General features: G+C 37.2%; 1 protein-coding gene across 5 annotated transcripts in view; it reads right to left on the bottom strand.

Annotated features, from left to right (window-relative positions):
* Positions 1 to 27,634, bottom strand: part of UVRAG (UV radiation resistance associated) — a 309,399-nt gene that overhangs the window by 61,311 nt on the left and 220,454 nt on the right. For all 5 annotated transcript variants that reach the window (XR_008663846.1, XR_008663847.1, XM_055320492.1 and 2 more), the window contains exon 13: positions 15,614 to 15,692. Coding sequence is in view for 3 of the 5 variants with exons in the window: in XM_055320492.1 (XP_055176467.1) it covers positions 15,614 to 15,692 (79 nt within the window). In the remaining 2 variants the exon portion in view is untranslated. The remainder of the gene's footprint in view (positions 1 to 15,613; positions 15,693 to 27,634) is intronic.

The following is a 27,634-nucleotide window of genomic DNA, read 5'->3' as shown; positions in this document are numbered from 1 at the left end:
CAGTGCCCAATCCTGCACCTGACACAGAGTAAGTGCTGAATCAGCCCTACTTGCAGCCACAGAAACACCAAGAGAGTCAACAGAAATAGTTGTACCAGTCACAGGACTAGATGACTGAAAAGAAGGATTTACAGCAAATAAAGAGTGCCAAAGCAGAAGAAAAGAATGAAGAAATGAGCCAGGCAATGGGAGATGGGAGTTTAGAAGCTCTTCCAAAAGCTGCCTTCCTCCAGCTGTTGCCCTAATACCAGAGAGCTTTTGCATAGCAAGGGCAGGGACAATCCTCGAGAGGATGGGGTTGAAAGGAGGTAAAAACAGAAATAAAGGCTGACTCAAGTCTGTGACTAGCGAATTCTTCACATTTAGTTGCAAGGTCTATGCATTATTTCCTTGTATCTTTTTTTTTAAGATTTTATTTATTCATGAGAGAGAAAGAGAAGAGAGAGAGAGAAAGAGAGAGAGAAAGAGAGAGAGAGAGAGAGAGAGAGAGAGGCAGAGGGAGAAGCAGGCTCCCCAAGGGGAGCCCGACGTGGGACTCGATCCCAGGACTCTGGGATCACCCCCCCCCCCCGAGCTGAAGGGAGGCGCTCAACCGCTGACCATCCAGGCATCCCTATTTCCTTGTATCTTATGTCATTTTGGGAGTTCTACAGCCTACCTATAATTTTTAAAAAGGAATATTTATCGAAAGGTATTGGTCATTCACAAAAGAACCTGAAACAGGAAATAAATATATGAACTACCTGGATCTAACATTCACTAATAATAAAAAGCTACAAATAAAAGCTAGAGATCTATTTCTTCTCTCACATTAAAAAAAAGGCTAATAAATTCACAACATGCCACAACACAGAATATATAATATTGTCAAGAAGGTAAGGAAGTACCTATATATAACTTTAAAATGTATATATTCTTTGACCCAGCAATAAACTATTTATCCTAAGCAAATAACTGAGACAGGTATAATTAAGTAGAAGGATGCTTCCTCATCACAAAGCTGTTTGCAATAAAGAAATAACGGAAAACAATCTGTATGTCCATCAATAAGGAAACTGTTAATTACAGCATGTCCATACAACAGAAGGCAATGCAGACAACAAAATTTTACACAACTATATTCATCAACATGAATCTATCTTCACAATATAGTTAAATGAAAAAAACAATAGAATGCACGGTTTGAAACCATTTACATAAAATGTTACCTATTTAACTTATGTATATATGTTTGCACAGATGTTTGGAAAGGTGTTCATCAAGATATTACAATGGTTGTCCCTGAGTAATAGAATCCCAAGTGGTTTTGCTTTTCTTTATATTTTTTCTATATTTTAAAAACAAATTTATGATGAGATTGGCTCATTTACATAAGTTGTTTCTGTTTCAAAAAACAAACAAACAAACAAACCTGTTACCTTAGCTTGAAACTAAAAGCTCATTTATAGTGAACAAGGTATTTGAATATTTTCCTCCCATATAGATGATACTCACCAATGCAGCTTTACAGGCAATTTCCCCCCTTCTTTACTTATTTGTAACTTGTATCTAGCTTGTAATCTACTTCCACACATTGTCATCTCATTCATTTTGTATTTGTGAAATATGGGATTTCTTTATCACAAAGATTATACTGTACTTTGCATTTTATGTATTTAGCAAACATTTATTTAGCACTTACTCTATTCCAGGCACTATTCTAAATCTTTACAAATATTATTTAATCCTCATAACAACTCTAAGAGATAGGAACTATACTTATAGGTATTATTATTATTATTGTAGTTATTCCCATTTTACAGGATACTGAGGTACACAGAGATTAAGTAACTTATTCAAAATCATATAGCTAAAGTGATACAACTAGCATTTGAACCCTGGCAGATCCATAGTATTTGCTCTTAAACACTCAGCTATGCTACATTTCTTTTAGTTCATTTTATTCTAGGATTTTGGTCTTGATAAAGTTATATCCATCAGGATAATAATTTTATCAACTCTGGAAACCCAGGTCTGGACATTTAAAAATGCTTTTCTCTAATAGGTACCAAAATTTATATATAATAATTTTTTGAAGTTCGTGTCCTTAAATATATGCTTATACCTAAGTTATGACTATTCCTTTGATGCCAACTAAAATCAGACTTTTAAATAGATATTAGTTCTCATAATTCATTTCATGAGGCTTAACCACAAAAAAAAACCCCAAAAAAACCAGAGTTCATAGTCTACCTTCTCTGAACTAAATACTCTGTATTTCTCTTTTTTTTAAATTTTTTTAAATTTATGAGAGAGAGAGAGAGAGAGAGAGAGAGAGAGAGAGAGAGGCAGAGACACAGGCAGAGGGAGAAGCAGGCTCCATGCACCGGGAGCCCGACTTGGGACTCGATCCTGGGTCTCCAGGACTGCACCCTGGGCCAAAGGCAGGTGCCAAACCACTGCGCCACCCAGGGATCCCCTGGAAAGATATTTTTGACACTGGATTTCTAGTTTCAGTTTAAAGTGAGAAAAAATGTTCAACAAAAGTAAAAATAAATTATTTTGCCCTGTCAATTTATCACTCAGCTTTAAAGAGTACAGTGATCATCTCCAACATTTCACTAAAAATGTCTGGCAACCTCGTTAATAACTGAAATGGTTCTACAAAAAAATTAATTCAAAATGGATCACAGACCTAAACATATGAGCTAAAACTACACAAAAGCAAACCTTGTGCTAAGCTTTCTCAGATTTTTTTTGACACCAAAAGCAGAAGCAAGGAGGTAGGTAGGTAGGTAGGTAGGTAGATAGATAGATAGATAGATAGATAGATAGATAGATAGATAGATAGGACTTTATTGCAGTGCTTGGGTGGCACAGTCAGCCAAGTGTCTGATTCTTGGATTTGGCTCAGGTCATGGTCTCAGGGTTGTGAGATAGTCCCACGTCAGGCTCTGCGCTCAGCACAGAGTCTGCTTGAGGATTCTGTTTCTCCTTCTACCTCTCCTTGCTCTCATGGTCTCTCTTTCTTTCTAATATAAATATAAATAAATAAATATTTTAAAAAATGACTTTATCAAAACTAAAAACCTTTCACCTAGCATAATCTTCTCTAGCTTCAAACATGTCATGACAGGAAGATTTCATTCCTTTTTATGGCTGAGTAATATTCCATTTTATGTATATATATCACCTCTTCTTTATTCATCAGTTGATGGGCATTTGGGCTGTTTCTATGATTTGACTACTGTAGATGATTCTGCTATAAACATAGGGGTGCATGTATGAATTAGTGTTTTTGTATTCTTTGGGTAAATGCCTAGTAGTGCAATGGCTGGATGGTAGGTGTTCTATTTTTAAGTTCTTGAGGAAATTCCATACTGTTTTCAGAGTGGCAAGACCAGTTTGTGTTCCCAACAATAGTGCAATAGGGTTTTCCTTTCTCCACATCCTTGCCAACATCTGTTGTTTCTTGTATTGTTTATTTTAGCCATTCTGGCCGGAGGATGGGTTAAATGGGTGATGGGTACTAAGGAGTGCACTGGTTGTAATGAGCACCAGGTGATTTATGGACATGCTGAATAATGATATTATACACCTGAAAACTAATATTACACTGTATATTAACTAACTGGAATTTAAATAAAAACTTAAAATCTAAAAACCTTTGTGCTTTAATAGACACTATCAAGAAAGTGAAAAAGATAGCCGATGGAATGGGAGAACATATTTGCAAATCATACACATGAGAAGGGACTTGTGTCTAGGTTATATAAAGTACTCTTACAACTCAATAACAAAGACAAATAATCCAATTTAAAAATGGGCTAGGGGCCTGACTTAACATTTCTCCAAAGAACATATTACAAATGTCCAATAAACACATGAAAATATACACAACATCATTAACCATTAGGAAAGTTCAACTCAGGGATCCCTGGGTGGCGCAGCGGTTTGGCGCCTGCCTTTGGCCCAGGGCACGATCCTGGAGACCCGGGATCGAATCCCACGTCGGGCTCCCGGTGCATGGAGCCTGCTTCTCCCTTTGCCTGTGTCTCTGCCTCTCTCTCTCTCTCTGTGACTATCATAAATAAATAAAAATTAAAAAAAAAAGGAAAGTTCAACTCAAAATCATGACATACCATGTTGCATCCAGCAGGATGGCTTAATCAAAAACACAGAAAATAACAAGAGCTGGTGAGGATGTGTGGGGAAACTGAAACTCTTATATACTACTGCTGGTAAGGTCAAAGGGTGCAGCTGCTTTAGAAAATAGTCTGGTAATTTCTCAAAATGTTAAACTGTTACCAGATGGCTCAGCAATTCCACTCCTACAGAAATACCCAAGAGTAATGAAAACATATATCCTCACAAAAACCTGTACATGAATGCTCATAGCAATATTATACACAATAACCAAAGAGTGTAAACAATCCAAATGTCTACCAACTGATGAATAAAATGTGGTATATCCATATATATCTTCAAATAGCCAAAATGATTTGGCTTTAGAAACAAAAAGTAGAATGATGGCTGCCTAGGGATGGAGGTCTTGGGGAATGAGGAGTAGGTAACAAGTACAAGATTTCTTTGGGGCCAATAAAAAGCTGACTGTGATAATAGTTGCACAACTCAATGAATATACTAAAAACCATCAAACTGCACATTTTAAATGGATGAATTGTATGATATGTGGATTATATCTCGGTAAAGGTTTTGTTTTTTGTTTTTTGTTAAAGATATAGGTATAGGACTTAAAAGAAGTTTCTACTACATTACCGGCAAATTCTGTAGGTAGCAGAGGGAGAAAATGGCAGTGTAACTATTAAAACATCCTTGGAATTTGTATTCTTGATACCAAGAATTAAGAAAATAAAAATGCATTTTCTCCCCATGTGTCATATAGATTGGACTGTATGTTGAAGAAATAGACATGAATTTAAGCTGCAGGGTATAAGCTGGCATTGATCCCTTCTAAATAGTTGTACTCTGGCCCCACGAGTAGTCAACGTTTAGAGAAAGAGCATGTCTTTGGCAGAAGAGAGGTTTCCAACTGTTTTTGGAAGGAGATGCTTTTACTTTCTATGAAGTCTTAAAATAACCTGAGGGGAAGGGAGGTAATAGAGTAAAAGGAAGACCGGTCATGAAGTCGTCTCCAGGGTCTAATCTTGATTCTTCTACTGAACTCACAGTCTCAAGTGTCCCATCTGCAAAAGGAAGATCACTGTCTGTGACTTACCTACCTCAATAGGATTGTAAGAAGGCCCACATTTTTAAAAAAATTTAAAAAGAAAGAAAGAAATGGGAAAGAAATGTCAGTGGGATATAGCTGGATTGACATCAGAAGAGTTGGTCTTGATTTGTCTGCCATTTAATAGTTTTGTTGTCCTGTAGAAGTCAGCATAGCTGCAGCTCAATTTCTTATCTATAAAGATAGACCTGGTCAACATGCTTCATGGAGCATGAAATGTGATACAGAAGTAAAAGTATAATAAAAGGCCATTACATTCAAAACAAATCTAAATCATCATTAGTATTTGTAAACTAGATCCTCAAAATATTACTGTTAAGTCCCTGAACTTTCAAGAAAGAAGAGGCCTGGCTTAGGAAAAGCCAAAGGAAATAAGGAAAGAGCCCGCTGACAGCTGCTACTCTTATGACTTATACTGAACATTTATCAGAGTTCAGACTGGTAAGGCTCTTACATGATGTTCCAAATTTGGGGAACCAATAGATGTGTCATATCACAGGATATGCCTGGGTGGCTCAAAGGTTGAGCGTCTGCCTTTGGCACATGGTGTGATCCTGGAGTCCTGGGATCAAGTCCCAGGCTTCTTGCATGGGCTGCCTGCATGGAGCCTGCTTCTCCCTCTGCCTATGTCTCTGCCTCTCTCTGTGTCTCTCATGAATAAATAAATAAAATCTTTAAAAACAAAACAAAATAATGAGTTGTTTAAAAAAAAAAACGGTGTGTCTTATCAGACTGTGAGCAACTAGGTGTTTCATAGGAAATCTGGGTGGCCACGTTCCCTAGGACAGTGGGGTTCTCAAACTTTTTGTTCTCAAGATCTCTATACTTCTTAAAATTTCTGAGGACGTTAGAGAGCTTTTTAAAATATGGATCATTTATACCAATGTTTAGAAATTACAGTTGAGAAAACTTTTACATGTTTAATTATTTAAAAATAACAATAGAGGGGTGCCTGGGTGGCTCAGTCAGTTAAGTGCCTGCCCTCAGCTCAGGTCATGATCCCAGAGTTCTGGGATCAAGCCCCACATCAGGCTCCATGCTCAGTAGGGAGTCTGTTTCTCCCTCTTCCTCTAGCCCTACCCGCCTCCCAACTCGTGCTTGCTCTCTCACTCCTTTTCTCTCAAATAAATAAATAAAATCTTAAACATAAAATAAAATCTATTACTTGTTAATATAAATAATATTTTAAATGAAAAACAAGTATATTTTCTAAAAAAGAAATTTAGATGAGTGACATTGTTTTACATTTTTCCAAGTGTCTTTTGCAATATTTACTATAACAGAAGACAGCTAGATGCTTATATATTCTGCATTTATTTTGTAACCATATGTTGTTTCCTAAGAAAATCCAGCTTCATACTGATAATACAGTTGGAAAAGAAAGGAGTATTTTAATAGCCTTTTTGGATAATTATGGATATTCTTCTCTGATACTACCCCACACTCAACAAGTAATTATTTGTTTTTGTTTTTTTTTTAAGATTTTATTTTTAAGTGATCTCTACACCCAATGTGGGGCTTGAACTCACATTCTGAGGTCAAGAGTAGCACGCTCCCCTGACTGAGGCAGCCAGACACTCCTCAACAAGTAGTAGCTTCTTAAATGTTAGTTATCAATGTAGAATCTGAAACCACACCAATATACTTTTCACATCTATTACATTAAAATCTTTTTTTTTTTTCCACTTTAAAGAGGTCTTTACCTGGTATGTGATTTTACAGCATATATACTGGTCACCTGGAAAATAATGGCTAACTAGTTACACAGATTTTAAATGTTGACATATTCATTACACAATATTTAAAAATCACATTTATTAAATACCACTACCAATCTCATCAAAAACATCCTTGAGGAATGGAAAGTTGTCAATCTCTCATGGTGGCAAATGTAAAATTTCCAAAATACTAGTTTTCATTTAAAATCTTAAATTTTGTCATCAGTTGATTTCCTTTGAGGGGCTTACTTCATTTTTCAGAGTATTTTCTAAATATCTAAGTCTGAATAGTTTGTTGACTTAGTCATTCAAGTAAAGATGGTGCTCCGTGAAAAATCAGGTAGTTTAGTTAGCAATTCAATTGCACAAGTGCTGTTCTTTGAAACTTTCCATTATACTTCAGTATGCAGCAGAAGTGCTTTATTGTCTATGTCCCTTTCCATCACACAGAATACTGAAAAGATACGTACTCACGGTCAATAATTTTACTACTTCATCAATGGCATTCTTAAATGAAACTGGCTTTTTTTTTTTTAAACTAAGTTTGTAGAAAGTGTTCCCTTTTCTTATTTTAGGTCAACATGTTCACTTATGTTCTGTATCCTATTTCCTTTCCCATTTTCAAAGACTTTACTCCAAGTTTCCCTTCTCTATCTTTTTGATCTTTTTTATTTGATAATTTTTCTTTTTCATTTGATCGCTCTCATCAGCATATAAACATGGCCTGATATTTCCCATCTTAAAAAAACAAACTCCATGTTCCCACAAAGTAAACAAACAAAACCCAACAAAAGACCTTCCTTAACCCCAGTATTTTCCAGTTATGAATCCATTTATCTATTTCACTTCACAAAAAAAAAAAAACCTCAAAAGAGTATCTACAATCAATGTCATTTCACTTCTTATTCACTCTTCAACACACCTACTGATCTACTGAAACTGCTTATCAATGACTTCCATGTTCCCAAGTCTACTGGATACTTCATCTTACAGAAGGATTTGACATAGTTATCAACTATGGGCTCCTCCCAGAAATTTACTTCTTTAGTTTCCCAATTACTACTTTCTCCTGGTTTCCCTTTACCTGTTTGGTCATTCCTCTCAGTCTTTGCTAGTTCATCCTTCTCTATCCAACTTCTAAATGTGATTTCCCAGAACTAAATCCCATTTTATGTTTGTTTGTATTTGTATTTCTCTTTTCAGCTCTGCATTCTCTCCCTGGTTGATATCATCCAGTTCCATGGATTTAAATATCATTTTTTATATTGATGACTCCCAAACTTGTATCTCCACTACTGACCTCTCTACCCTGAGTTGCAGATCCAAATACCTTGTTGCCTATTTGATGACTCTATTTGGATTTCTAAAAGGTAACTCAAACTTAATAGTTCTAAAGCAGAACTTTTGGTTTCCCTACTCCCCTCTTCTAGACCCTTCCCTATTTCAATAAATGGCATTTTCATCTATCTAGTTGTTCGTACACAAAGCCTAGGAGTCACTCTTGGTTAGTCCCTTTCCCTTAATTCCCATAGTTAATCCATTAGTTCATCTTCCATAAATATACTCTGTTATTTTTTGTTAATATATAATTGACATGAAATATTGTATTAGTTTCAGGTATACAACAAAATGATTCAGTAGATACATATGCTGCAAAATGATTGTCACAATTAGTCTAGTCATCCAACACAGTACAATTACTTTTTTTCCCTTAGGGTGAGACCTTTCTTAGGGTAAGAATTTAAGTTACATGGATAGTCTCTGACTTAAAATGATTTGACTTATGATTTTTTCAATGGTGTGGGTTATGGATGGTTGAAAGTGATGTACATTCACTAGAAACATATTTCGAAGTCTGAATTTTGATCTTTTCCCAGGCTGATGATATGTGGTATGATCCTCTCTCATGATGCTGGGCAGCAGCAGAGAGCTATAGCTGCATCAGTCATGTGATCACAATGGTAAATAACTGATACTTTACAACCATTTTGTCCCCATAAAACCATTCTGTCACTTTCAGTACAGTACTCAATAAATTACACGAGATATTCAATACTTTATTACAAAATGGGTTTTGTAATGATTTGCCTAACTATAGGCTAATTATAAGTGTTCTGACCATGTTTAAGGTAGACTAGGCTAAGCTATGCCATGCAGTAGGTTTTTGTATTAAATACATTTTTTGACATGGTATTTTCAACTTACAAAGGGTTTAATCAGGATGTAAGCCTATCACAAATCAAAAGAAGATCTGTACTTTCTTAGCAATTTTTTAAAAAGATTTTTTTATTATTTGAGAGAGAGGGAGAGAAGTAGCAAGAGGGAGCATAAGCAGGGAGAAGAGGGAGAAGCAGACTCCCCACTGAGCAGGGAGCCTGATGCGCCTTGATCCTGGGACCTTGAGATCATGACCTGAGCCGAAGGCAGATGCTTAACTGAGTCACTCAGGTGCCTCTCTTAGTAACTTTAAATATACGATACAGTATTATTAACTATAGTTACTATGCTGTACATTATATCCCCAGGACTTATTTATTTTATAATGGGAAGTTACACTGTTTGACCATTTTCAGCCATTTTACCCACTTCTTAACCCACCACCTGTGGCAACCACCAAATATTCTCTGTACCTGAGTTGGATTTTTGTTTTAAGATTCCACATATAAATGAGATCATTTGGCATTTGTCTTTCTCTATGTGACTTGTTTCACTTAGCATAATGCCCTCAAGATCCATCCATTTGCTGCAAATGGCAGGATTTCTTTTATAATGGCTAAATAATTTTCCAGGGAGTGTGTGTGTATGTGTGTATACACACATACCACACTTCCTTTATCCTTTCATTCACTGATGGACATTTAGGGTTGTTTTCCTATCTTAGCCATTGTAAATAATGCTACAATGAACATGTGCTTGAAGATATCTTTTAGAGTTAGTGTTTTCACTATTAGCAATACCCACAAGAGGAATTACTAGATCATATCATAGTTTTATTTTGAATTTTTTGAGGAACCTCTACATGGTTTTCTGTTCTGGCTGCACCAGTTTACATTCCTACCAACAGTGCACAAGTGTTTCCTTTATTCCATATCCTTGCCATCACTTGCTAGTTCTTGTCTTTTTTATAATACTGAGGTGATATCTCATTGTATTAATTTGCATTTGCATGAGGATTAGTGATGTTTAGCACCATCTATCATATATTTTAAATCTGTTCAATTCTCTCCATCTCTATCCTACTATTCTAGTCTAAACTACCATCAACCCTCATCAGGTCTTTTGAAATAGCCCTCTCAGTGGTATCTTACTTTTGTTTTAATTCATGAGAACAGGTAGAACAATCTTGGAAAAAATAAATCAAACTACTTCCCCCCCTTAAATCATTTTGCAGGGAACACAAAAGGAAGCCAAATTAAATTATGGCTTCCCTTTGTATTTAGAATAAAATTCAAACTCTTTATAATCTTGCAGGCCTTACATGAAATGCTCCCTGGCTACCTCTCTCCTTACTTAACTATATTCCTATCACATCAGCCATCTACCTTTATTTAAACACAACAAGCTCTTTCCTAGGTCAGGGCTTCTGCACTAACTGTTCCCATGACCTTAACTTACTATTTTCCAGCTCTTTGCATGCTGGTTCATTGTCATCTCCAAATCTTAGCTCAGTTTCACTTCCTGAGGCTTACTTGACAGTGTTATCTAATGTAGGTCCCTCTCCAGTTACTTCCCATTATGTTGCCTAATGATTTCTGTTACAGCACTTATCACAATCTAAGATTATTTTGTTTACTGTCTGTCTTTCTATTAGCCGATAAGTTTAATGAGACAAGTTCCCTTCTTTTTTAAAAAATAGCTTGTGATGTAACTCATCTACAATATAATTCACCCGTTGAAAAGTATAATTCAATGGTTTTTAATATATTAATTTTTTAAAATTATGGTAAAATATATTGCATAAAATGTGTCATTTTGGCCATTTTTAAACCACTGTTAAGTGTATTATTCAGTATAATTTAAGTGTATAATTCATTTTTAAGTGTATAAAAAGACATTATCATTACATTCACAATGTTGTGTAACCATCAACAAACACTATGTTCTTCCAAAATTTTTCATCACCCCAAAAATAAACCGTGCCCATTAAGTAAGAACTCTCCCATTTTCCCCTTTCCCAGCTCCCAGGAACCTCTAACCTACTTTCTGTCTCTACGCATTTGCCTAGTCCAGATAATTTGTGTAAGTGGAACCACAGAACCATACAATATTTGTGTTTTTGTACCTGTCTTATTTATGAGGCAGGGATCTTGTGAGGCAGCAATCATATTCATTGCTCTCAGCTAAGACCTAATTCAGCATATATAGTGCACAGTAGATGCACAACAAAAAACTTGTTGAATCAATTCATCAATTTTAAATAAGTCACAATTTTTCTGGATCTCAGTTTCTTAACTGTGTATCACCATTCATTCATTCATTAAACATTTTTTGAGACTTTACAGTATTTCAAGCATTGTCCTTACTCTTCAAAATATCATAATGTGCAAAATAGCTGTCTCTGCTCAATGAATATTTAGTTCCTTTTCTATCTGGGAACGTCATCTTCTTTGATTCTGTATACTTTTAGGATGGAAACACAGCAGATCACTGAACAATGCAGGGGTTAGGGATGCCGACTGCCCAAATGGTGAAAACTGCATCTAACTTTTGGCTCCCCAAAACCTAACTACTAACTGCCTACTGTTGACTGGAAGGCTTACAGTAACATAACCAGGTGATTAACACATATTCTGTATATGTCTTATATGCTGTATGCTTAATCCTATAGTATTCTAGAGAAAAGACAATGTTATTAGGTAAGTCATAAGAAAGAGAAAATACATTTGTAGTACTGTCCTTAGCACAAAAAAAAAAAAATCCATATATAAGTGGGCCCTCATGGTTCAAATCCATGTTGTTTTAAGGGTCAACTGCATATAGAACAATGAAGCAAATGGAAGTAAAGGCATCTCTGCCACACCTCTCAGAGAATGTGATCCTAACTGGAGTGACAATAGGTCAAAAGCCATATTGCCTTCAAATTCATTTCACATTAGCTGCATTTTTCATTTGGTGATTAATGAGGGTCACATGGATATATATGTTTCAAACTATAAAACTCTCCATAAATGTAAAAGTATTGTAATTTTTGATTTACTACTTTTTATGCCCTAGGAACTAAAAGCAAACTACTGTGCTATATACAAATTTTAACGTAATGTACTTATAAACTTACAATTGTGGCAGAACCTGTTTTTTCAAGTCAGTGTTCATTAGACTGTGCCTGAATTTTGTCAGGCCTGTTCCTATTATGTTACATGTTGATCAACAAAGAAAGCTATTTCCAGACAAAGGGGCTGACACATGAAAAATATTACTAAATGGGACTAAAAACAAGGCATTTTGCTATATTCACTTTCAATATCCAGCACAGCACATACACACACACATACCTTTAGACTGCAATGACAGGAATAGGGCAAGCAGGCCTTACCAACCCTCTCAGCTCTTCAAAGAACACTTGAGGATTTCTACTTGAAGGCCTGTCTTTCTAAGCTAGTGCTTTCAAAACAGGCTGGACTGATCCCAAATACTGAAGTAACAAATATTACTAAATTCTGTCATTTCCTCTACCAAAAAAGTGATTTTACTACTACTTCTGGTTGTGATGAAAGGTCCTATTGACTATTCAAATCCTAAACCAAGTTATGGATGCAGTATATAATGACTTCACTCCTTTTTCTCTGGCACTTTAACACATGCCAATGCTTTCATCCACCTCCACTAACCTGGTTTATAAATTACTGAGGTGGGGCAATTTTAATAGTATGATTTGTTCACATCTCTAGAGATGGGGTATAAATGAGACTGGCTGAGAAGACAAACTCTCCTTTGACAGTATGTATTAGTATGTAATGTAAAGAAAAACAAATTTGCAGAAAATTGGGAAATTTTTTACTGATATAATATGTGGTTGGGGCCATACTAATTAATGGTTTTTTGATAAAGTTAAGGCCAAAGACAAAATGAAACATTCTCCAAGAATAGTAAAAGATGGAACACACAGAGTTGAAGGAAAAAAAAAAAGGTTAAAGGTCACAAATTTGCTAAAAGTTTCTTTCTAAATTGTCAGAAGGGGCTTCGTGAATGCACTCTGAAAACTAAGAAAATCTGCTTATAAAGTTTATTGTCCTCTCCTTTTAAAACTGCCATGCAGAGATGAAAAAAAATCAGAGAGCAAGATGCTTACTCTCTCTGGATTTAAAGGAATTAACTTACCAATCTTAAAACCACGTCCAAATGACACATCAATGTAGTCTCTCAAATTTTCAAAGACTATTAAGTTGTAGAGGATACAGAATAACCAGAAACAATCTATTTTTTTAAACAGATGAATAAAACTAGGTCAGCATACTTGTGGCCTTGGTTCAGTTGACAGAAATAAAGTCAGAGGCTTCTTGGGAAGTGCTCCAATGTGAGGACCAAACAGGTACTGAGCTAAAAGTCTGAGGTGCAGGGTTGACTTTCCCAAATTTTCTACTGTACACAGTCAGCCTCTATCTTTGTCTTGTTTTCAAAGCAAGCTGGGCTATTCTTAGCACCTTTTCACACCATCCTCTGGCATTCCCATTGGGTTCACAGAAGAAAGAATGTGTGTATGTGTGCATGTGTACATACATGTATGCATGTAGTGTGTATCTGCAGCTGGGATTTACCAGGAAATCCAGACACTATGGTTCTAGCTTTAATCAGGAGTAGGTTTCACCTGGAATCTTCCAACAGACTTTGGACCTTAAGTTGACTTTGGACCTTAAGTTAGGTACTTGAGAGCAAGAAACAGAAAATACAGCAAGGAGAGACAAACCTCTGCATTCAGATCAGAACTTAGTTCTACCAACCTTCCCAACAATCTGCCCCCCAGACTCTAGACTCAGGTGCCGTTTTTGACACGGTTGGGTTGATTTCGCCTATAATGGACTCTTAGGCCACTTCTAACCAGTTCTAAGCATTGCCTTTTCCATTGTATGACAACTATAATCAGTAGCGTAAGACAGTCTTGAAATTAAAGTCTATTTCTTTCCTTTTCTTTTTTTCTTTCTTTTTTTAAAGCAGTGTCCAACATATGGCTTGAACTCATGACCCTGAGATCAAGAGTAACAGGCTCTACCAACTGAGCCAGCCAGGTGCCCCTGATGTCCTATTTCTTAGATTAAGGTACTTTTCTGCCAAAAATGGAGGGAGGGAAAGCATCAGGTGTGGGAAGAATGGCACATGGAAAGATGAGTCACAGGCCAGAGACAGTGAGCAAGCCTGACTGCCTGGAGTAAAGAATATGGGCTGGAATGGCAGTAATAATAAAGCAGTATGACTGCGAGGGCAACAAGTATGAGCTTATAAAGCAAATGATTAACTGAGGACTGCAGACTAGAAATTTGATCCAATTGTCAGAAAAGGATAAGAATCTAAAAAAAAAATCAAATTAAAAAAACATTAAACTGGTATCTGATGAGGAAATGCAAGGCAAAGACGATACCATATAGAATAGCAACTCTAGATCTATCAGGAAAGAATAGGGGGAACTATTCAATGAGTCTTTAGCTAGGAGACAGCCTTTTAAAAACAAAAACATCACACACCTTGTTGCTTCTATTAAAAGAAAAGGTCTGGGGATCCCTGGGTGGTGCAGCGGTTTAGCGCCTGCCTTTGGCCCAGGGCGCGATCCTGGAGACCCGGGATCGGATCCCACGTCGGGCTCCCGGTGCATGGAGCCTGCTTCTCCCTCTGCCTATGTCTCTGCCTCTCTCTCTCTCTCTGTGACTATCATAAATAAATAAAAACTTAAAAAAAAAATTAAAAAAAATAAAAAAAAATAAAAGGTCTGAGGATAGAGCTGATAATGTCTTTAAATAACAGCCAAACTGTGGATACTCATCCATGTGATATTCCAAACAAAGCACTGAAGCTGATCTTCCTTTAGAACTAGAAAACTTATGGAATGTATACCTCTTGAAGTAGAATCAAGTATGCTAAAGAAATGCTGCCTATTTCTTTCAGGAAAATGCAAACTCAAGCATCTGTTAGTCTTTCTACAGCATATGGAAAGGCTTTATTCGTATGAGATAATACTAACTGGCTAGATGTTCAGAGAGCCACAAAAACCCCAGATGCCTTGGAAGGGCCACGTGGTTGGTCTTTTTTTTTTTTTTTATTCCTGCATAATAAGGTGAAGAGACCATTAAGGACTTGCCAAAGGCACTAAAATTTTACTCCATGAACAACTCCCAATGCAAAATGAGTCTCTAAAAGTGGTCTAAGAGAAGAAAGCTGTGTGGGAAGTTACAGAGGAAAGAAGTTATAAATACACACATTCAAGTATAGTCTATTAGGAGGGAAAATCTCAGTAAAGAGCGGCTGAGCTTAGGAGGATTTGAGTGTGTACTCACTGCTTCTCAGTAGTATTTATGATGGCATAAAATAAGACTGTGGCCAAAAAAGAACTCTGCATTATCACTATAACTGGTTAAATAAAATAATCAGTTGTAGTACTTATTTATAAAAAAAAAGAAAGTTAGCAATCCAAGGAAGCAGGCTGTATGCGAGGTAGAAAAGGAGTGAAGTCACTTACCTGTGCTATGTTTTTGTTCAGAAGATAGACACCATAATCAAACTGTAACTTCTCCCCTCCTTTTGGATATAATGGAAACCTAAAAAAAAAACAAAACAAAACAAAACAAAACAAAAACCAACAACAAAAAAACCGGTAGGATCAGAAGTTTTCCAAAGCTTGAATAAAACAAGAATAAAACCACCTCTAAGTTGCTGACAAAGATAGAAGTTCCTTGAATACAGCATAAGTATCTGAGGCCTTGAATTAAATCATCACTTGGTTAGATTAGGACTAAATCACTTGGTTATAGTCATTGCAACCTATTGCCTTAATATCTTCATAATTAGCCAAATCAGAAAATGGTTGCTTTGTTTCAAGAAAAACTGCAGAGTGCCCGCATGGCTCAGTCAGTTCAGCATCTGACTCTCAGTTTTGGCTCAGGTCATGATCTCAGGGTCATGGGACTAAGCCCTGCAAGGGGCTCCATTCTTAGTGGGGAGTCTGCTAGGAATTCTTTCTCTCCCTTTCCCTCTGTCCTTCCCCACAAACACATACATGCTCTCTTTCTTTCCTAAATAAATAAGTAACTTTCAAAAAATTGAGTAGGTCATGCAACAAGGGACTAATTAATATATAAAGGAGTGACCCAGTAACCCCAAGTAGTTAGGCCACCATGTTTCATACTTACTTACTACAAATTTACCACCCTAAAATTAAGATCCTAGAAGTTTTTACCTCTAATACGTTGGGCCTGACATCTCAAATGCTACTAAAAGAAAAGAAGATTAAAGGAAAAAAATCAGACTTGAAAGCAACGTATAAGATTTCTGTTTCTTTTAAGGTGGCCAGTCAAATCAACAGTACTAATATGAGTGAAAATTCATCCAAAATTCATTCACATCTGCAGGGGTGGTTATTTCAATGTTACTTCTCCAAGGCAATGTCATGCCATAGAACTCTCATAAGACTTTCCATTTTAACCTGACTCACTGAACTAACAAAAGCATGAGATTTGTGGACCCTTATCAAGGTAATGAGTTATTTTGGATATTGTTTCCCTCTCTACCTTTGTCCTAGCTCTGTAACTTAAGAAGAAAAGGTTATATTCTACTCATATTGTCCTGATTCTCAAGGCTAAGCATACATTTCTAGCCTTTGAAATAAACACACAAACACAGGTCAGATCGATCACAACTTATTAGATAGGATCGAGATGAAAAATACACCTTCCTTAGTTTTGCAATATATCACTATTCTCAAAAATATAAAATAATTCTATTGAAATAAATGAAAGTGACAATTAGTGTATATTGTTCATTTCAATTGCCCAAAGAAAAGACACATTTCATAAAGTTTCGTGTGTACTGTTTTCCAGGAAAAAGAAAATAAATGGAATTAAAAACATTTATAGTAAACTCTTAAAAGTTGTTGGTTAAATATAGTTTCTGAAAGATAAATCTGTTGTGCTACTAAATTATATGCACATTTCCCAGGCATTTATTTCCCAATGGGAAATAAGCAAGATTATGAACTATCTTTATTCTCTGCTAAGGGAACACCAAATGCTTCATACACCCGTCAAGAAGATACAGTTTCGTATTTAATTGAAGCAGCAAAAAAAAACTAGGACATGTGGTGTGGCCCTAAATCGAGATACATAAAAATAACAGTAAATTCAGGATAAGCAAAGTGCAACACTAGGCTTTCCCTGGGTATTTGGGAATCAGCCAAATTTGTATGAGGTAGCTAGCAAAGGAACTATGTAATTGTAAAGACATAACAACAGAGGGGCCCTCTGGAAGAAATATGGTCGAGTCCTAAAGCTCTGTACTATGTAGCTGTTATTCTACAAACCATTACACGTAGACTATCTGCACAGCTCTCCAATCCATATAATCTCCACTTTCAAATTATCAATACAGAAACTGCTTCAAATGTTAGACAAGTACATTGAAAGCCAAGTCTCTAAATTCCTGGAAAATGGATCTCACAACATTGACTTTATTATCATTAGGACTTCTTTTTTTTTTTAATTTTTTTTTATTTTTTATTTATGATAGTCACAGAGAGAGAGAGAGAGGCAGAGACAGAGGCAGAGGGAGAAGCAGGCTCCATGCACCAGGAGCCCGACGTGGGATTCGATCCTGGGTCTCCAGGATCGCGCCCTGGGCCAAAGGCAGGCGCCAAACTGCTGCGCCACCCAGGGATCCCCTCATTAGGACTTCTTTATAGAAAAAGTTTCAAGGTATGTACATAACATTAAAACAAATCTGAAGAGTGATTAAAAACAAGGGTTCAAATAGGGCAATTTTAAGACAGATCAAACATCAGGAGAGTTTATATCTTATATTGCTTTCAAATTCTTAAGGGGGCACTTCAAGTTGAATATAACAGCTTATAACTATTGTACATTTATCTCACTTTACAAAAGTACATGGATTTTTAGATCTATCAAGCAATCTAGAAAAATGAAATCCATTTTAAAGGGTAAAACCTATTACTATTAGGACATAAGATACAAATCAAAGGCATCTTAATTCAATATAGATAGAAAATCACATTAGCAAACTATAGAAGGTTTAGATAAGAATGTGGTCATTCAAGTACAACTAGAAAAATGTCCTTAACTCCACAAATAGGATTCATTAAAGGCAAGTATTTTATTAAATAATTGGAAGGAGAACTATATATTTCCTGTTATAAAAGTCTTACAGAAAAGGCAATTAAAACGATTGATAGTAAATTCATTTCAAATTAAATTTCCAAATTATCTGAAAAGTTCACAAACTCTACATGGTACATATCAATGAATATAAAAGGAATAAATAGGTTATATTTGAGGATGATTTGGAACTCTTGAGTACACAGTAATTTTAGTATGAAAAAAGAATTATGGCATGACTACTACAAAGTGATTGTGATCCAGGCTATGTTAACAGAAACAGAGCACATAATCAGGAAATGTGCTACTGGCAAATACTTTGCACTGGATTAGACTATACTGAGAGATCTATGTTTAGTTCTGGAGTTAATTTTTTTTATAAGCATATGGATAAACAAATGGAAATTTTCTTATAGGTTTGGTCATCTCATTTGACTAAAAAAACCATGCAGCGAAGTAGAGTGGTCCAATGTCCTTGTTTAAAAAAATCTGACTTTCCTTGTTCACCTACTTAGTGGAAGAGACATGATCTGAGTATTAGGTCTTCAATTATAAATTCAAAATTCTTTCTATCACCTCTGAGTGCTTTAGAGAAGCAGCATAACTAGGTCACTAGAAGAAAAGGAATTACAATCCTAAGAGAAATGGTTGAAGGAACCAGAGATGTATACTCTGGAGCACAGAAATCTAAGAGAAAACAAATGAAAGACTTCCAGAGAGAAAGAGAAAAAAAAATTGTTTTTGTTCTCATGGTTTCAAACAGAGAGAACCAAAGTTAATGGTAAAAGTTACAGGAAAATTGATATCACCCCAGAGTTAGTCAAAATCCAAACGATCCTGGGTAGAGGCAGCCAATCAGAAACAAACTGGGGCAACAAATAATGGACATACATTCAGGGGGCTTAATAGGCTAAATGGTGGTCCCCATATCCAAATTCTGTGAATGTGATCTTATTTGGAAAAAGGGCTGCAAGTAAGCTGAGGATCTGAAGAAGAGATTGTCCTCAATGATCGGGGAGGGGGGCTTATATCCAATACATGTCTGTATAAGGGACGCACAGAGGAAAAGGTCATGTGAAGGTGGAGGGAGTAATTAGTTACAAAGCCACAAGCCAAGGAATCCTGAAGCCACTAGAGGCTGAAAAGGCAAGGAAAGATTTTCCCTGAGAGCCTCTGAAGGGAGTGTGATTCTGCTGACACCTTAATTTTGGAATTCAGGCCTCTGTAACTATGAGAGAATAACCTTCTGCTGTTTGAAGCCACCAAGTCTGTGCTAATTTGTTATAGCATCCCTAGAAATTGACACGTGTGTGTGTGTATGTGTGTGTGGGTGGGGGAATCAAACACCGAATGACTCATTAGACTATGTACCTCTTTCATCTCCAAGAGTCTAATACTGAACATGCAAAACTAAATATACTGAATATAACTTCATCTTTCCTTCAGGAACCAAGAAAATAATTGAAGACTATAATGCCAAAGAGTCATGATAAGCAACAGCCAAGGCTACAAAGTAGGTCTACTGAGATGCCAGTAAATGGAATGATAAAAAAAGAGATTCATATGTATGGTCTCAACATAGAAATATCTTAAGGTAAAAGTTTATATGTGTGTGTATGTACAATTACTTTATATGGGTGTGTATGTGTGTATACATGAAGAATATATCTCACTCAATTTGGAAAAAAATTATAAAAGAAAGTGGTCTTGAATCATTCTTACTTTAAAAAGATATCATTATTGATATGGAGTCCAAGATGGTGAAGGAGTAGGAGACCTTAGTTTTGTCTGGTCCCAGAAGCTCACCTAGATAGCTATCAAATCATCTGACACCTGCAAACTCAACTGGAGATCTAAGAAAATAGCTGCAACTCTACAAATAGAAAAGCGACCATGTTCTGCAGGGTAGGAGGTGTGGAGAAGTGAATCCAAGGTGATATATGGGACAGTAAACCATGCAGGGGCTCTGCCAGCTGGCACCAGAAAATGATATAGCAGTGGAAGACAAAATCAGAACTTTCAGAAGTCCGTTCGTGAGGGATATTCCTGCCTGAAAGGTGCTCAGGAGGTGAAGCAGGGGTGGAATCCTAGGTGGGACAGTGTCATCTCAAGATCCTTGGGGTCACAGGAAGAGCCTGAGTGCAGCAGGGTTCCCAGGCATGGGAGTGGGGAAACCTGCTGCAATCAGTGAGTCCAGAAGTGGGCTTTTAGCTCAGCATTGCCATAAACCATGAACCGACGCACAGTCAGTGCAACTGCTCTCTGAGCAGGGATACAGCAAGTGGCAGAACCTGTGAGATTCCCCCATTTGTCTCCTGGGAGGAACAGTGTGGGTACCAGCCACAGGAGTCTACAGGGTTTGGCGACTTGAAACGGGATTGCATGCCTGAGACAGAAACACTCCACCTGGAGTGCAGATGGAGACCAGGGAGACAGGAGTGACTGACTACGTTTCCCTGAGGGCACACTGAGGAGTGAGACCCTGAGCCTGGGGCTGGAGATTGGGAGGCTGCCATTTTCACTCTCATCTTCTAAAGCTGCATGAAAAGGCTTCAGGAAATAAAAGCCACATAGAGCAATCCTGGGCAGATTACTTAATCTGGCCCTCTGACAAGGGCAATACAATTCCACCCCCAGCAAAGACAGCCAAGAATCAGCACAACATCCCCTCCCTTAGAAGATCCAGCCAGGATCAAGTTTACTGATCATTAAGAACTACAAAAATTATAGCAGAGAATTTCTCTAATCCAGGGAAGGAAACAGACATGTAAATCCAGGAGGCACAGAGAATCCTCTTTCAAATCAATAAAAATAGGTCAACACTCTATAATAGTAAAACTCGCAAATCTCAGAGACAAAGAGAAAATCCGGAAAGCAGTTCATGACAAGAGATCTGTAAACTACAAGGGTAGAAACATTAGACTGGCAGCAGACCTATCTACAGAGGCCTGGCAGACCAGAAAGGACTTGGCATGATATATTTAGGGTGCTAAATGACAAAATTATGCAGCCAGCAATACTTTTAACCAGGAAGACTATCTTTCAAAATAGGAAAGATAAAAAACTTCTAGGACAAACAAACTAAAATACCCAAGGAAATAAAACACCCAAAGAAATAAAATCATGAAAGAAAGAAGAGAGATTATAAATAACACTGAAGAAATACAATTATAAGAACATATTATGAGCAACTATATGTCAACAAATCAGGCAATCTGGAAGAAACAGATACATTCCTAGAGACGTATAAACTACGTAAAACTGAAACAGGAAGAAATAGAAAACCCAAACAGATCCATAATCAGCAAGGCAAATGAAGCAGTCATCAAAAACCTCCCAACAAATTAAAGACCAGGGCCGGATGCCTTCCCAGGGGAATTCTACCAAACATTTAAAGAATAAAATACCTATCCTTCTGAAGTTGTTTCAAAAAACAGAAATAGAAAGAAAACTTCCAAACTCTTTGTATGAGGCCAGCATTACCCTGATCCCAAAACCAAAGACCCCATCAAAAAGGAGAATTACAGATCAATATCCCTGATGAACATGGATGCCAAATTCTCACCAAAATACTAGTCATCAGGATCCATCAGTACATTAAAAGGATTATTCACCACAGCCAAGTGGGATTTATTCCTGGGCTGCAAGAGTGGTTCAATATCTTCAAATCAGTCAATGTGATACACTACATTAATAAAAGGACAAGAACCATATGATCCTCTCAATAGATGCAGAAAAAGCATTTGACAAAGTCTGTATCCTTTCTTGATAAAAACTCTTCACAGTTTTATAGGGATAGAGGTAACATACCTCAATATTATAAAAGCCACATACAAAAAGCCCAAAGAAAATATCATTCTTGGGACGCCTGGGTGGCTTAGCAGTTGAGCATCTGCCTTTGGCTCAGGGCATGATCCTGGAGTCCTGGGATTGAGTCCCACATCAGGCTTCCTGCATGGAGCCTGCTTCTTCATCTGCCTATGTCTCTGCCTCTCTCTGTGTCGCTCAGGAATAAATAAATAAAATCTTAAAAAAAAAAAAGAAAGAAAATATCATTCTTAATGGGGGAAAAACTGAGAACTTTTTCCCTAAGGAGAGGAATATGGCAGAGACATCTAGTATCACTACTCCTGTTCAACATAGTACTGGAAGTCCTAGCCTCAACAATCAGACAACAAAAAGAAATAAAAGGCATATGAATCAACAAAGAAGAAGTCAAACTCTCACTTTTTTTTTTAAAGATTTTATTTATTTATTCATGATAGACACAGAGAGAGAGACAGAGAGAGAGGCAGAGGGAGAAGCAGGCTCCATGCAGGGAGCCCGATGTGGGACTCGATCCCTGGTCTCCAGGATCACGCCCTGGGCCGAAGACAGGTGCTTAAACCGCTGAGCCACCCAGGCTGCCCCACTCTCACTCTTTTTGCAGATGACATCATTCTGTATATGGAAAACCCAAAGAACTCCCTCAGAATTGCTAGAACTCACATAGGAATTCGGCAAATGGCAGGATATAAAATCAATGCACAGAAATCAGTGGCATTTCTATACATTAACAAATGAGACAGAAGAAAGAGAAATTAAGGAGTCAATCCCATTTACAATTGCACCCCAAACCATAAGATACCTAGGAATAAACCTAACCAAAGAGGCAAAAGATCTATACTCAGAAAACAATAGAATGCTCATGAAAGAAATTGAGGAAGACACAAAGAATTGGAAAAATGTTCCATGCTCATGGATTGGAAGTACAAATATTGCTAAAATGTCTATGCTACTGGGAGCAATCTATACATTTAATGCAATCCCTATTAAAATACCACCAACTTATTTCACAGAGTTGGAACAAATAATCCTAAAATTTGTATCGAACAAAAGACCCAGAATAGCCAAAGGAATGTTGAAAAAAGAAAACCAGAACTCGTGGCATCACAATTCCAGACTTCAAGCTTTATTTCAAAACCTGTAATCACCAAGACAGTATGGTACTGACACAAAAACAGACAGACAGATCAATGGAAAAGAATACAGAACAGAGGAATGAACCCTCAACTCTATGGCCAACTTATCTTTGACAAAGCCGGAAAGAATATCCATTGGAAAATGACAGTCTCTTGAACCAATGGTGTTGGGAGTATTGGACAGCAACATGCAGAAGAATGAAACTGAACCACTTTCTTACACCATACCCAAAAATAGACTCAAAATGGATGAGAGACCTAAATATGAGACAGAAATTCATCAAAATCTAAGAGAACACAGGCAGCAACTTTTGTGACCTCAGCCACAGCAACTTCTCACTAGACACATCTCCAAAAGCAAGGGAAACAAAGGCAAAAATGAACTATTGGGACTTCATCAAGATAAAAAGCTTTTGCACAGCAAAGGAAACAGTTGACAAAACCAAAAGACAACCGACAGAATGGGAGAAGATATTTGCAAATGACCTATTAGACAAAGGGCTAGTATCCAAAATCTATAAAGAACTTATCAAACTCAACACCCAAAGAACAAATAATCCAATCAAGAAATGGGCAGAAGACATAAAGAGACATTTCTCCAAAGAAGACATACAAATGGCCAATAGACATATGAAAAAAATGTTCCACATCACTCGCCATCAGGGAAGTACAAATCAAAACCACAATGAGATACCACCTAACACCAGTTAGAATGGCTAAAATTAATAAGTCAGGTAACGACAGATGTTGGAGAAAATGCAGAGAAAGGGGAACCCTTGTACACTGTGGGTGGGAATACAAGCTGGTGCAGCCACTCTGGAAAAATAGTATGGAGGTTCTTCAAAAGGTTGAAAATAGAGCCAGCCTATGACTCAGCAATTGCACCCCTGGGGATTTACCCCAAAGATACAAATGTAGTGATCCAAAGGGGCATCTAGACCTCAATGTTTATAGCAGCAAGGTCCACAAGAGCCAAACTATGGAAAAAGCCCAGATGTCCATTGACAGATGAAGGATAAAGAAAATGTGGCACACACGCACACACACCCCCACACACACAGTGGAATACTACTCAGTCATCAAAAAATGAAACCTTGCCATTTGAAAGGGTGTGACTGGAACTACAGGGTATTATGTTAAGTGAAATAAGTCAGAGAAAGACAATTATCATATGATCTTACTCATATGTGGTATTTAAGAATACAAAATAGAGGATCATAGGAGAAGAGGGGGAAAAATAAATTGAAATCAGAGAGGGAGACAAACCATAAGAGACCTTTAATCATATAAAACAAACTGAAGGTTGTTGGAGGTAGTGGATAGGGTAAGCGGGTGATGGACATTAAGGAGGGCACATGATATAATGAGCACTAGGTATTATATAAGACTGATAAATCACTGACTTTTGTCTCTGAAACCAATAATACAGCATATGTTAATTAATTGAATTTAAGTAAAATAAACTTTTTAAAAAGATACAATTATAAGCATGACGCTCTCTTCCCCAACCTAGACATTTTTATAAGACACTCCAAATTGGTGACGGTTTCTTGCCTTCACCTTCAGTGCCCCACATCAAGGTCTGGTTCTTTAATGGTTAAACTGGGGTAAGTATACAGGTATAGTGAATTCAAATTTTTAAAAAAGACTTATGTATTTATTTTAGAGAGAAAGAGAGAGCACAAGCAGGTGGGGCAGAGGGAGAGGGAGAAAGAATCTCAAGCAGATTGTGTGCTGAGTGCAGAGCCTGACAATGGCTCAATCTCACAGCCCTGAGATTATGACCTGAGCTGAAAATAAGAGGCTTAACTGACTTAGCCACCCAGAGGCTCCCAATTCAAATTTTTTATTGCGCATATTAAGATCACTTCTGCTCAATGATTTGTAGCAAATGTGATAATACATACTCAATATATTTTGAGGTTATGACTTTACTTCAAACTAACATACCTTCTCCCATTTAGATTAGTTTTCTACCACCACTTTTATCAGTTACTCAGGCTTAGAACAACATTCAGTTTTCACTCACCTTCTTTGCCTTTTATATATGCAATGATTCACCAAGTCAACAAGCCATTTTTCCAGTGAAACACTCTTATCTCTCTATTCCACTGCCACTTTGGAAAATTCTTTGTTGTTGTGTGCATTGTAGGATGTTTTAGCAGCATTCCTGTCTACTCACTAGAAGCCAATATTATTCTTTATCCTTTTAAGTACAAGTTTTTTATCATGTTGCTTTTCAGCCCGCTTCCTACTCACATACTGTCTTCAATTTCCACTCCTCTCTGCCCAGCTTTCCAGGCCTAAGTGATCTGACCTGTCTGCCTGATTTATGTGTAGCCTATTATGCTCAAGTGGTCTCCTCACAGTCTCATGAACACACCAAGCTCATCGCTTTCTGCCTTTACTCACTTCCTAGAAATGCTCTTCTCCCTTTCCCTCCCCCTGGCAGAGAAAAAGAGACTATTTTACTTTTTCATGACTAAAGAAACTCTCATTTTTCTAGCAAGTTGTGTAATATCACTAAAGCGTTATCTCTGCTGCTGCATGTTGATGATAATGTAGTGACACCATATGGCAGACCACAGGTATACATACTGGGTGGCAAAGGGATGTAGTAGAGCAAGGTAAAAGGGAAAGGAAATAAAGGCAGCAAGGTAAAGGGTCATGCAGGGTCTTATAAGTCAAAATAAGGAGTCTGGCTTTTACTCTGAATGAGGGGAAGCTCTGGAGGGTTGTGAGGACAAACTGCAGGGGAGCAAGAAAGGAAACATTGAAAGGCTTGTACAAATATCCAGGCAAGAGAAGAGGGTGGTTTAAACTAGGACAGTAGCTGTGGAAGTGATCAGAAGTGTCTGAATTCTCCTATTCTGAAGACAGAGCCAATATGATGGTTGGCAGATCTTATATGAGGTATGAGAGGCAGGGGAGTCAAGGAGAACTTCAAAGTTGTTGGCCTAAGCAACTGACAGTAGGAGGTTGTCATCTTAATGTTGATAAAAGAACAGATGGCATTAAAACAGACAGCTAGGGGCTGGAGTGAGGAATGGAGTGAGGGCTCAATGCTAGAAGATTCAACTGGAGAGGTTGGCTGGGGCCAGACAGGGTGGGGTCCTGTAAACCATAAGACATCATGATTGTATCCTTAAGGACCATGGGAGGATAACCAAAGACTTTTTAAAGTGTGGGAGTGAAGGGTTGGGGTTCTGCTTTGTAAAGAGCACTCTGGTTACCATGTAATAAATAAACGGGTAGGAGGTTGCTATTATGATCTAGACCAGAATGGTGATGGTTTTGATTAGGATTCCAGTAGTGGAAAGAAATATATGTGAGTAGATTTGTGCTATAATTGGTGGGTGGAACTGGAAGGACTTTGTGACAGATCGGTTGTAAAGGTGAAGAGAGAGGAGTCAAAGGTGAACATTTGGTGTCTCAATTGAGTAAATAGGTAGATGGTGGTGTCTACGAAATGAGACAGGGAACACTGGAGGAGGAACAAGTGTATATATATTAAATATGTATACAAAATATGTGTCATACAAAATTTTAAATATAAAGTTAGAAGAGATAATTTGGGGTGAAAATATTAAGGAATTATAAAAATTGAGATAGGTACTAAAGCCATAGATATGAATGAGATGGCCTAGAGAAATTACAGAGAAGACAGCTATTTCATAACATTGAGAATATCAAGAAGAGATGGGGAAAATGAGGAGCAACCAGAAAAGGACTGGTCAGAAAGATTTGAAGAAAACCAAGTGTCTCACCAAAAAAGCTCAGAGAAAGTATTAAGAAGGAAGATATTATCAATAAATAGGGCTGACAGATTAGGCAAAATGCACATGAAAACATGTTTAATGGATGTAATTATAAGAGTTTGTTGGTAGGTAGCTTTGGTAATATGGTAAACACAAGTTTAAATGAAGTAGTGGGGGATGAAGGAAGGATAGTATGAGTTCAGGAGTGACGTAGTAGGAAAATGGAGATGATTAGAATTTGGCACAGAGAAAGGTGAGCTCAGTAACAGGAGAACAGGGTGAAGCATAGCAAAACTTCCTGAGAGTGAGATGAACAGGCTCTCCATCGTACAGGTGAGGGTGCAGGAAAAAGATCTGTCTTTGATAGCAGGTGGGACAACTCTCCCATTGTAACAAGAAGGATGAAGGAAAATTTTTAAAGCCTGGATGGATACAGTTTACTCATTTGGCAAATTTTCACTGAATTCACATTGTGCCAGCTATGGTGCTGGTGGTAGAGGTAAGAGGGTGGGCAAATACAGACAATGAAGCCTGGAGTCCAGTGGAGTACACAGATACTGCTCACATAATCACAATAACAAATATATAATTTATAAATTAAGTACTCAGAAGGAAAGGAACATTAGTCCAGAAAACAGGCAGGCAAAGACTAAGCATC

Source organism: Nyctereutes procyonoides, unplaced genomic scaffold, assembly GCF_905146905.1.
Source record: "Nyctereutes procyonoides isolate TBG_1078 unplaced genomic scaffold, NYPRO_anot_genome, whole genome shotgun sequence".
In the NCBI taxonomy this organism is placed as follows: Eukaryota; Metazoa; Chordata; class Mammalia; order Carnivora; family Canidae; genus Nyctereutes; species Nyctereutes procyonoides.
This window is presented reverse-complemented; position numbering and strand designations above follow the sequence as displayed.